Source organism: Aquarana catesbeiana, linkage group LG01 (assembly GCF_042186555.1).
Source record: "Aquarana catesbeiana isolate 2022-GZ linkage group LG01, ASM4218655v1, whole genome shotgun sequence".
NCBI classification, from domain to species: Eukaryota; Metazoa; Chordata; class Amphibia; order Anura; family Ranidae; genus Aquarana; species Aquarana catesbeiana.
The window spans coordinates 809,024,582-809,037,348 of record NC_133324.1 but is presented as its reverse complement, the minus strand read 5'-3'; the positions used below and the strand labels follow the sequence as shown (position 1 = coordinate 809,037,348).

The following is a 12,767-nucleotide window of genomic DNA, read 5'->3' as shown; positions in this document are numbered from 1 at the left end:
ACTCATGGCTGTATTAGATCAAAAGGGTGCTTCTACTAAATACTGAGCAAAGTGTCTGAATGCTTAGGACCATGTGATATTTCAGTTTTTCTTTTTTAATCTGCAAAAATGTCAACAATTCTATGTTTTTCTGTCAATATGGGGTGCTGTGTGTACCTTAACCACTTGACGACCGCCTCACGCCGATTTACGTCGGCAAGGTGGCACGGGCAGGCAAAATCACGTATATATACGTGATTTGCCTTCCGCGGGTGGGGGGTCCGATCGGACCCCCCCCCCGGTGCCCGAGGCGGTCGTCTTTTGTCCAGCGGCGATCAGAGGTGAGGGGGGAGACCATCCGTTCGTGGCCCCCCCCTCGCGATCGCCGCCGGCCAATCAGATCACTTCCTTTGCTGCTGTATGCTAAACAGCAGCAAAGGAAATGATGTCATCTCTCCTCGGCTCGGTATTCCGTTGCAGCGCCGAGGAGAGAAGACTTCACTGTAAGTGCACCAACACTACACAACACAGTAGAACATGCCAGGCACACAAAACTCCCCGATCCCCCCCCAATCACCCCCCCCCCTCCCTGTCACAAACTGACACCAGCAGTTTTTTTTTTTTTTTCTGATTACTGCATTGGTGTCAGTTTGTGACAGTTACAGTGTTGGGACAGTGAATATTAGCCCCCTTTAGGTCTAGGATACCCCCCTAATAAAGTTTTAACCCCTTGATCACCCCCTGTCACCAGTGTCGCTAAGCCATCATTTTTCTGATCGCTGTATTAGTGTCGCTGGTGATGCTAGTTAGGGACCTAAATATTTAGGTTTGCCGTCAGCGTTTTATAGCGACAGGGACCCCCATATACTACCTAATAAATGTTTTAACCCCTTGATGGCCCCCTAGTTAACCCTTTCACCACTGATCACCGTATAAGTGTTACGGGTGACGCTGGTTAGTTTGTTAATTTTTTGTAGTGTCAGGGCACCCGCCGTTTATTACCGAATAAAGGTTTAGCCCCCTGATCGCCCGGTGGTGATATGCGTCGCCCCAGGCAGCGTCAGATTAGCGCCAGTACCGCTAACACCCACGCACGCAGCATACGCCTCCCTTAGTGGTATAGTATCTGATTGGATCAATATCTGATCCGATGAGATCTATACTAGCGTCCCCAGCAGTTTAGAGTTCCCAAAAACACAGTGTTAGCGGGATCAGCCCAGATACCTGCTAGCACCTGCGTTTTGCCCCTCCGCCCGGCCCACCCAAGTGCAGTATCGATCGATCACTGTCACTTACAAAACACTAAACGCATAACTGCAGCGTTCGCAGAGTCAGGCCTGATCCCTGTGATCGCTAACATTTTTTTGGTTGCATTTTGGTGAACTGGCAAGCACCATCCCCAGGCAGCGTCAGGTTAGCGCCAGTAGCGCTAACACCCACGCACGCACCGTACACCTCCCTTAGTGGTATAGTATCTGAACGGATCAATATCTGATCCGATCAGATCTATACTAGCGTCCCCAGCAGTTCAGGGTTCCCAAAAACGCAGTGTTAGCGGGATCAGCCCAGATACCTGCTAGCACCTGCATTTTGCCCCTCCGCCCGACCCAGCTCAGCCCACCCAAGTGCAGTATCGATCGATCACTGTCACTTACAAAACACTAAACGCATAACTGCAGTGTTCGCAGAGTCAGGCCTGATCCTTGCGATCGCTAACAGTTTTTTTGGTAGCTTTTTATTGAACTGGCAAGCGCCAGCAGCCTAGTACACCCTGGTCGTAGTCAAACCAGCACTGCAGTAACACTTGGTGACGTGGCGAGTCCCATAAGTGCAGTTCAAGCTGGTGAGGTGGCAAGCACAAGTAGTGTCCCGCTGCCACCAAAAAGACAAACACAGGCCCGTCGTGCCCATAGTGCCCTTCCTGCTGCATTCGCCAATCCTAATTGGGAACCCACCACTTCTGCAGCACCCGTACTTCCCCCATTCACATCCCCAACCAAATGCAGTCGGCTGCATGAGAGGCATTTTCTTTATGTCCTCCCGAGTACCCCTACCCAACGAACCCCCAAAAAAGATGTCGTGTCTGCAGCAAGCGCGGATATAGGCGTGACACCCGCTATTATTGTCCCTCCTGTCCTGACAATCCTGGTCTTTGCATTGGTGAATGTTTTGAACGCTACCATTCATTAGTTGAGTATTAGCGTAGGGTACAGCATTGCACAGACTAGGCACACTTTCACAGGGTCTCCCAAGATGCCATCGCATTTTGAGAGACCCGAACCTGGAACCGGTTACCGTTCTAAAAGTTATTTACAAAAAAAGTAAAAAAAAAATATATATATATATATATAAAATAAAAAAAAATAGTTGTCGTTTTATTGTTCTCTCTCTCTCTCTCTATTCTCTCTCTCTTGTTCTGCTCTTTTTTACTGTATTCTATTCTGCAATGTTTTATTGTTATTATGTTTTATCATGTTTGCTTTTCAGGTATGCAATTTTTTATACTTTACCGTTTACTGTGCTTTATTGTTAACCATTTTTTTGTCTTCAGGTACGCCATTCACGACTTTGAATGGTTATACCAGAATGATGCCTGCAGGTTTAGGTATCATCTTGGTATCATTCTTTTCAGCCAGCGGTCGGCTTTCATGTAAAAGCAATCCTAGCGGCTAATTAGCCTCTAGACTGCTTTTACAAGCCGTGGGAGGGAATGCCCCACCGTCTTCCGTGTTTTTCTCTGGCTCTCCTGTCTCAACAGGGAACCTGAGAATGCAGCCGGTGATTCAGCCAGCTGACCATAGAGCTGATCAGAGACCAGAGTGGCTCCAAACATCTCTATGGCCTAAGAAACCGGAAGCTACGAGCATTTTATGACTTAGATTTCGCCAGATGTAAATAGCGCCATTGGGAAATTGGGGAAGCATTTTATCACACCGATCTTGGTGTCATCAGATGCTTTGAGGGCAGAGGAGAGATCTAGTGTCTAATAGACCCCAATTTTTTCAAAAAAGAGTACCTGTCACTACCTATTGCTATCATAGGGGATATTTACATTCCCCGAGATAACAATAAAAATGATTAAAAAAAAAAAAAATGAAAGGAACAGTTTAAAAATAAGATAAAAAAGCAAAAAAATAAAGAAAAAAAAAAAAAAAAAAGCACCCCTGTCGCCCCCTGCTCTCGCGCTAAGGCGAACGCAAGCGGCGGTCTGTCGTCAAACGTAAACAGCAATTGCACCATGCATGTGAGGTATCGCCGCGAAGGTCAGATCGAGGGCAGTAATTTTTGCAGTAGACCTCCTCTGTAAATCTAAAGTGGTAACCTGTAAAGGCTTTTAAAGGCTTTTAAAAATGTATTTATTTTGTTGCCACTGCACGTTTGTGCGCAATTTTAAAGCATGTCATGTTTGGTATCCATGTACTCGGCCTAAGATCATCTTTTTTATTTCATCAAACATTTGGGCAATATAGTGTGTTTTAGTGCATTAAAATTTAAAAAAGTGTGTTTTTTCCCCAAAAAATGCGTTTGAAAAATCGCTGCGCAAATACTGTGTGAAAAAAAAAAAAATGAAACACCCACCATTTTAATCTGTAGGGCATTTGCTTTAAAAAAATATATGATGTTTGGGGGTTCAAAGTAATTTTTTTGCAAAAAAAAATAACTTTTTCATGTAAACAAAGTGTCAGAAAGGGCTTTGTCTTCAAGTGGTTAGAAGAGTGAGTGATGTGTGACATAAGCTTCTAAATGTTGTGCATAAAATGCCAGGACAGTTCAAAACCCCCCCAAATGACCCCATTTTGGAAAGTAGACACCCCAAGCTATTTGCTGAGAGGCATGTCGAGTCCATGGAATATTTTATATTGCGACGCAAGTTGCGGGAAAGAGACAAATTTTTTTTTTTTTTTTTTGCACAAAGTTGTCACTAAATGATATATTGCTCAAACATGCCATGGGAATATGTGAAATTACACCCCAAAATACATTCTGCTGCTTCTCCTGAGTACGGGGATACCACATGTGTGAGACTTTTTGGGAGCCTAGCCGCGTACGGGACCCCGAAAACCAAGCACCGCCTTCAGGCTTTCTAAGGGCGTGAATTTTTGATTTCACTCTTCACTGCCTATCACAGTTTCGGAGGCCATGGAAAGCCCAGGTGGCACAAAACCCCCCCAAATGACCCCATTTTGGAAAGTAGACACCCCAAGCTATTTGCTGAGAGGTATAGTGAGTATTTTGCAGACCTCACTTTTTGTCACAAAGTTTTGAAAATTGAAAAAAGAAAAAAAAAAAAAGTTTTCTTGTCTTTCTTCATTTTCAAAAACAAATGAGAGCTGCAAAATACTCACAGAAGATAGCGGAAAATTTTTTGGGTATACACTACACAGAAAGTTACAGGGATATATCATAAGATTTCTCACAGGATCAACATGTGTTTTTCTGTACTTGATACAAATTTACATGGCCCGAAAAAAAAGCAATTCAGTTGAGTCGCCCCATCTAAGGACTAGTAAGCTGCCATATATTATATTTTTTTGTTCTTGAGTTTTGATAGATAATCCCAAAAACTGATCATTCATTTCACATATATGTATTTCAACTGTTTGTAGCTGTTTGCATGCTGTAACAGAGATTCTGCAGAATCCTTGAACATATTCAGTAGTCATGAAAATGAGTAGGTATTATGCAGAATCCTCTAAACCTTTTTTCACTCATCTGTGTTCACAAATGTGTATTTTACTTATAATTCTCTTTGCAGAGGAGCATTGGGAGTGATTCCCAAGGCAGAGCAACGGCAGCAAATAATAAACGGCAGCTTTCTGAGAACCAAAAGCCTTTCAACTTTCTACCACTTCAGCTGAATACTAATAAAGACAAGGCTACTACACCGAGCCCTCCAAAAAGAGAAACCAGTTTGACGTCATTGCCCAAAGACTTCCTAACATCTGCTTACACTAAAGATTTGGGGCACAATTTTCAGGCATCTTTGCCAGATGATGTGAGAGAAGAGGCTGCCGTTGACAGTAGCCAGGTATAGTTTAAAGTGAAATTTAAAGTCTTGTTTTTTTTTTTTTGTTTAAAAATAACAAACATGTTTATACTTCCCTGCTCTGTGCAGTGGTTTTGCACAGAGCAGCCCAGATCCTCCTCTTCTCGGGTCCCTCACTGGCGCTTCTGGCCCCCACTCTCCTGCCTAGTGCCCCAACAGCAAGCAGCTTGCTATGGGGAGCACCTGAGCCGAGCCGCTGCTCTGTGTTCATTCAGACAAATCCGCAGCTCGCCCTCGCCCCACTCTATCACCTCATTTGCTCACTGACTTTGACAGCAGCGGGAGACAGTGATGCCCACTGCTGTCTCAGCCAGTGAGGAGGGAGAGTCCTGGATAGCGGAGTCTCTCGTGCAACGTCGCTAGATTGAGACGGGCTCAGATAAGTATAAGGGGGGCGGCTGTACACAGATTTTTTTATCTTAAAGTGTTTTTTTAAGCCACTGAGTATGTGTGCTACAATCTCCTCTGTTATATGAAACTGATGTGCCCCAGTGTATATATTTTTTTAAATAATAAGGTGCTATATATCTTATTTTATAGTGCCGCTCGACGATCATGTGACTGGCCGCCTCTCTCATCTCCAGGTCTGACAGCTACAGCATGGGGGCTGAGAATCCCCTGCTGACGTCAGCCCAGAGAAGGAGAGAAGCGGACGGTCACGTGAGCGCCGAGCAGCACCATAAAATAAGGTATATAGTGGCTTATTTGTTCAAAATACCATACACTGTGGCACATCTGTTACTATAACAGTGGGGATTGTAGCACACACGCAAAGTTATTTCACCAGCAGGAGGGGAGGGCCGGGGAGCAATCAGAGCTGACAGGCAGCGAGGGAGTGGGGAAAGGAGGACAGAGGAGAGCTGCGGATGATGGAGGCACGTAAACTAACCACGGTGTCAGGGCTCAGCAGCCATGATAAAACGTGGTCGATTTACAGAAGGGAGGGCAGGATCAGCCAGGTATTTTAGGTGATACAGGGGACCAAATTACACAGAACAAGCTCTGTGCTGTATAACATGCTTTTAAAGGAACAGGGTCTGTTTTATTTTCTTTGGTTTACAAATGCTTTAATGAAATCTAGAATGAATATAGAATGAATTAAGAAAAAGAAAACATTCTGCCTTTAGAACCACTTTAATTTTCTCACACATTAATGGTATTTTCAAGTAATACAGTTCTAGTCTTGCAGGACGTTAATTGAAAGTGCTGTATGTGAGATCACACTTTACTCTATCTGTTTCAGAAATATATTCACATTTTATGCATTTATGCTGGGAAAATGTCACCAGTTAGGGACTTAAAGCGGAGTTCCACCCATTTTTCAGCTAGATCTTAAAGGAAAGACTACTCTTCCACCACCCGTTTTTGGCTATTGTGTTTTATTTATTTTTCTCTTTTCTAACTTTTAATGAAGTACCTTGTGTACTTCCGTCCCAGCCTCGCTGCGGCCAAGGGCGTTATTTCCTGCTGCTCGCCCATTGCCTTTTGGTATTTGTGTGTCCCCCAGAACACAACAGAGCCATTCAGAAAGCGCCTCGTGACTTGCGCATGCACAGTAGGAAACCAGCGGTGAAGCCTGGAGGCTCCACTGCCGCTTTCCCATAGTTAGAATGGCAGCGGCTTCACCCGATCCGATGGACGGATCAGCCTCAGGGGGCCGACATGGCGGGCTCCCTGGACAGGTAAGTGTCCTTAATAAATTTTTTTTATTTTTTATTTTTTTTTGCGACTGGAACACCAGGCTATACTGGATTACACTAGTGAGGTTGTTTGACACTTTGGCAAAAGTCATTATCCTGGTATTTTGTCAGTGTAGGAGGAAATCTGTGTGACCTTTTTCTTAACCACTTCCTGCCTGTGCTATAGCCAAAAGACAGCTACAGCGGAGACTTAGTTTGCTGGAAGGGCGTCCATGGATGCGCTTTGTGATCACTGAGTCCTTCAGGCTCAGCTGATCACAGATCAGGGTAAAGGGCTAATCATGGTGGCCCTTTACCACTTGATCAGCTGTTCACAATATGTAAACATAACCGGTTACCGGCTTATTTCCTCGCGCTGACAGTGTGAGGAGAGAAGAAGAAAGCAGATAACCGGCTTGTGTTAAAGGAACATCAGCACTGATAATCAGGGATTATAATGGATTATCAGTGCAGGCCCGCCAGTGCTGCCAATCAGTGCCACCTATCGGCGCACATCAATAAACGTGAAAAATTACCTGTTTGCAAAAACCTGGGGGTCGAATGACGATTTGCCAGGGGTCACCGAATCCTGGGCTGTTCCTGAAGCCCGCACGGCTCTCTCAGCCTTTTAGTGGCCGCCAAGCAGGGCTGTCCCTGGAGCCTGTGGCCGCCCAGCAGGGCTGTCCCTGGAGCCTGCGGCTGCTTACTCATCCTCTTCGCAGCCGTCCATTTAGTTCACGGGATGGCTGGGGGTCAGAGACTAGAGGTCAGCTGACTGGTGAGGAATGTGAAGTGGGAGGGGCTAGAGAAGACCCTATCTCCTGATTTCAGCATAGGTGTCACTGCTGCGAGACACCACAAAGTCAGAGACTCAGTAAAGCCTGTGACACAGTGAATAACACTACCTGTGATTATAGTTGCCATTAAAAGAACCCCACTACAGTTCTTAGATCAGCAGATGACCTTGATGAAGAGCACTTAAGTTGGCTGATCAGAACTCCCCCCAGCACTGCCACTGATCCCACCCCCCACCAGCATTGCCACTGATCCCACCCCCCACCAGCACTGCCACTCATCCCATTCCCCCCACCCACCCACCAAGGAGTAAGAGAAGGAATAAAAATAGAGAATACATGGAAGGGAGAGGAAAAGAGGGGGAGGAACAAAGAAAAAGGGAGAGAAGAACAAGAAAGACGTTTAGAGAGAGGGATGGGGGAAAAAAAACTAGAAATTGGGATAAAGGGGAAAAAAAGGAGAACAAAAAGAAAGAGTGGTACATACTAAAATGTACCATATGGGGTTTTAAGTGGAAGGGACTCAAGGAGCGCTAAATGTCTGTGGGTTAGGGACGCAAATTACTTGTCTTGCCTTGGGTGCTGACAACCCACGCTACGAAAATCATTTTATTGTTAGGGGTCTCCACAACTTGGGAAATTTTATCATGTGGTCACGGCACTAGGAAGGTTGAAAACCACTGATATAAGGTTTTCAATGGCATAGTTCACACCAGTGCTTGTAGTTCCAGTGTGTTCCAGTTCCAGGAAATAAAGTAGAACATGCTGCATTTTTTCTGCACTGTACTGGAACGCTGTAAAACGCATCAAAAATGCAACAGAACGCACTGGAACACACATGTCCTTATTTAAGGTTAAGAAAAACAAGGGGGGAAAACACACTGGAACGAATGAAAAACGTGCATGCAGAAAAGCTTCTGAAACGCAACCGGACTGCGTTCCTATGTTGTGAACTGGCCCTTAATCAGTACAGTTTTTGTCCAAAAATACAATGCAAATGCAATACAACACATGACACCACTTCAGAATTTTTATTCTGTCATACGGGAATTTCCGCACCTTAGGCCCCGTTTACACCTGAGCCATTTTCTGCTTGAAGCTTGTAGCTCTAAAACGCTCAACAAGCCAAATCACATTAATTTCAATGGCCCCTGTTCACATCTGAGCGTTCTGTCGCCTGAAGCTCAAAAAAGTACATGAGCTTCTTTTGGGCAGATTACAAGTGTTTTTGGCCCCAAAGACTTCAACAGAAAGGCCTGACTTGAGCGTTTTATGAGCGTTTTGTTGCTTGTTTTCTGTTCAAACAGCTCTCCGCCCCTAATTTCCTCTCCCTCTCTTCCCCCTAGTGACTAAAAGAAACACTCAAAGCAGTAAAACGTTTGTAATGCGCTTTACGAAAGCTTGTAAAAAGCTGCAAAAACGCTTAAAAAAAAGCCAGTGAATCGATGCGCTCAGGTGTGAATGGAGCCTTAGTTACTCCTTTATTTTCTATCTGGAGACTAGCATGCAAAAAAAAAGACGATCATTCCTCCGATAATATCATCATGTGTACCAGGCTTTACATCCTAAGCTGTAATTTTTAGGTTTACTGTTTGTAATTCCTATACCAGTTCCTATCTGTGTTGTTGCTACATTTATCTACTTGTCAGCTCTTGTGGTCCATATTCACTCCTCAACTTTCTAAATGAGTAACTAAAGAGAGACTTTTCCCTTGAATTATGAAGGGAATTGTCCCATTTAAAGTGTGACATTTTTAGATTATGCTAAAATTGCTTGTTTTTCTCTGTACTGACTTTGTAATTGCTTTCGTTTTACCAACTTATTGTAATGAAGCTCTATGGCTTATTAAACACCTTAACTTTTACATTGTTTGGGCCACTTTTGTCCAGAGAAACTATGGATCACTAGTTACACTGGTCTTTAAAGCAGAACTTCACCCAAAAGCTCAACTCCCCAACCCCCCCCCAGTTTCGACAGGTACCCACTTCCACTTCCGCCTGGAATGCATCTGCGATCTGAGTGGAAGCTCGTCCCCCTGCGTCTAGACCTGTAACTTTCTGAGAAACATCACAGGCTCCTTGTCTTCTTTGAACTTGTGACGTATTTGCCTTTACATTTAGTTAAAACCCCCAAAGTGTGTCTTTTAGTCCTTGTCTGCTGCATGTTAATTTTTAACTTCTGCTTAAAAATCAAGTTTAACCAGCATTTTTCTAATGCTTTTATATTTATAGCAGCATTAAACCCAAAAACAAAAAACATTTCTTTATCATTTATGATAGGATTATGCTGCCATTTTCAGGTGATTGGACACTGGCAAAAAAGACCAGAAACTCCCTCCCAGTTGGATTAATTTTTTGCTGGCGATTTAATGTGATCATTACTTATGTGCAATCTGCACAAAATGGCTTTTTTTAGCTAGTTTTTTAAAGATTTCCATCTGGGCTTATCCAGATCTGTTGCCTATGGCTGTCTGGTAAAAGGAATGATGACCAGACCATGTACGGGATGCGCTTGTAACGTTGGCGTTCGGCAATGGACTCTGCATAACAAGACCCTGTTAAATGATTAATTGCCTTGCAAACCAGAAGTGTGCTATACAGGTCTAGAGCAGTGATCCCCAGCTGGGGAGTTGTTTCGGAAGGCCTTGTGGCATTTGTCCGCCGTGATGGGTGAAGTCTGGACCCCACTGGTGGCCCTGCAGTTTGGCATAGTGAGTACCCTGGTTGTTTTCCTGTTATACTGGGTGCTTTTGTATCTCCTGCTCAGCTGCCCCAAGTGCTAAATAGCATTGTTCAGGGGTGGTCCAGGAGGATTTTTGGTACCACTGAGAGCTGACCTTGCCTGTGCCGAGGAATCTGGGAGCACATGTGCAGTACAGCCTGGTTACCTCAGGAGGGGCAGAGTCTACTGGTGGATGCCATACTGCTCCCCTTCCCATGTATGTAACCGGTGTTACACAGGCAGGAGTGGCAGAAGCAGTAGAACTAAAAGTACCCACAAGTATCGGCCTTTTCTTTAATCGTACATCACGGGACACAGAGCCATAGTAATTACTATGTGGGTTATAGTCCACCTTCAGGTGCTGGACACTGGCACACCCTAAACAGGAAGTTGTCTCCCTATATAACTCCTGCCATACAGGGAGCATCTTAGTTTTTTCACCAGTGTTTAAGGTGTTGGTCATGAGTGAAGATGCGCTGTGCTGAGCTCCTCTGGAGCCATCCTTGCTGAGGCTAGCTATGCAGCCGGATCCATTCAGAGTGTTTTTTAGGCCAAATTGAATGGTGCCCGGGCCTCGTATCCTAAGAAACAAGGTTTTGCTTGTAAACGCTTCTCTTTTTAGAGAGAACTATTGCAAACCTAAAGCTGCTAGATCCTGGGTCTCATCCTGGACCTTGAATACCTGTTTAAACTGGTCTCTCAACGATTAAGCAATTACTGTCAGGCAAGCTGAGACACTCAATCTGCCAGAGAAAAAAGTGTTTTTTTGTTTTTTTAATAGGATTTCCAACTTTTTATCCTTTGGATCCCTAAGCATTTGAGCATTGCCTGCCGGACAAGTTAAACTCTTATTCACAGGATACAGCAGCATTAATTGCTGGTATAGAGCAGAGGTTGGGGTTTGGTTAAATCCAAATGGACATTCTGGATCTCAAAAATCTAAATTCAGTTCCTGAATATAACCACTCTTTTTGCGCATGGAGTCAATCCAGTCAGTTATCTCCATCCTACAAGGAGGAGAACTTCTGGCGTCAATCGACGTCAAGGATGCATACCTCCCATATGCTTATTTCCTCACTCGTAATATCTACTTTTCAAGGTGGAAAATCTTCATTTTCAGTGTGTAGCTCTGCTTTCCGGTCTAGCTACTGCACCTTGAGTGTTTACAAAGGTTATGGCCCCTCTTATAGGCAGATTAGGGGCCCAAGGTATAACGATTATGGTTTACCTGGATGATCTGTTCTTGATAGTCCAGTCGGTAGCCTCCTTAGACCAAAGTATGGTCACCACATTCAACTACATGGAATATCTAGGTCGGTTTCTCAGCCTAGGAGAAATCTTCTTTAAAACCATGAAAAGGGCTAAGATACTTGGGTCTGATCGAAGGTACACCCAGAAAAGGGTTTTCTTGCCCCAGGCAAAGATCAGCGCCATAAAGGAACTGATTTAGCTGGTCGAAGCAAGATGAATTCTTCTATTCAGCTTTGCAGGAGGTTGTTGGGAAAGATGGTGGCTTCATTCGAGGCAGTTCCTTATGCTCAGCTATGTTTGAGACTGCTGCAAAACATTGACCTATCAACTTGAAACAAAGGGTTCAAGCTCTAGATTCCCAATGTGTCTGACTCCAAAGCCTACGGCCACATCACCCTGAAAGCGCCCAATCTCGTCTGATCTAAGTAGGGTCGGGCCTGGTTAGCACTCGGGTGGACCACCTGGAAATACCAGGTACTGTAGGCTGGGTACGCCGGAGCCCCAGTTAATGATTAATATCCCAAAATCTGCAAAGGGAAAAATCCTTCCTTCAGTTACCACAGAAGTGGCCCAGATCAGAAATGGCCTTGCCCATTATCATTCTAGAAATTCAGGCAGAGCATTTGGTTCTGAGGGCCTGAACGTTCAGTTTATGGTATTGTCCTGCCAGCATTCAATCCGAATCCACAGCAATGGCCTATATTAATCATCAAGGGGGCACAAGAAGTTGTGCCGCCCAGAGAAAGGTGAATCATATCCTATCTTAGGCAGAAAACAATGTACTTTGCCCATCGGTGGTCTTTGTTCTACGAATAGAAAATTAGCAGGCGGACTATTTGAGTCGCCAGCAGTTGTTCCCCGGAAAATGGTTCCTTCACCCCGATATCTTCCTGTCAATATGTCAAAGATGGGGGATCCCTTACATAGATATTTTTACGTCCAGGTTCAATAAAGAGATCGACAACTTTGTGTCAAAAACAAAGGATCCGCTAGCATGCGGAACAGATTCCTTGCTATTCCCGTGGAATCGATTCTCACTGATTTATGCATTCCCTCCTATTTTGCCTGTGTCCATGACTTCTTCGCAGGATCAAGCAGGAAGGGAAGTCCGGTGATTCTTGTGGCCTCCAGCGGGGCTCAGGAAATCTTGGTATGCAAGGATCGTAAAGATGACAGCAGGGGACCCATGGACCCTACCGCCACGGCCAGACCTTTTGCAAGGTCCGGTATTCCATCCTACTTTACAAATGCTAAATTTAACGGTTTGGCTATTGAGACCCACACACTGAAGAAACA

At 44.6% G+C, this 12,767-nt stretch overlaps 1 protein-coding gene across 9 annotated transcripts in view; it reads left to right on the top strand.

Annotated features, from left to right (window-relative positions):
* PCM1 (pericentriolar material 1) overlaps positions 1-12,767 on the top strand; it is a 225,895-nt gene that overhangs the window by 35,263 nt on the left and 177,865 nt on the right. For all 9 annotated transcript variants that reach the window (XM_073607974.1, XM_073607935.1, XM_073607950.1 and 6 more), the window contains exon 4: positions 4,736-5,008. In XM_073607974.1, the coding sequence (XP_073464075.1) occupies positions 4,736-5,008 (273 nt within the window). The remainder of the gene's footprint in view (positions 1-4,735; positions 5,009-12,767) is intronic.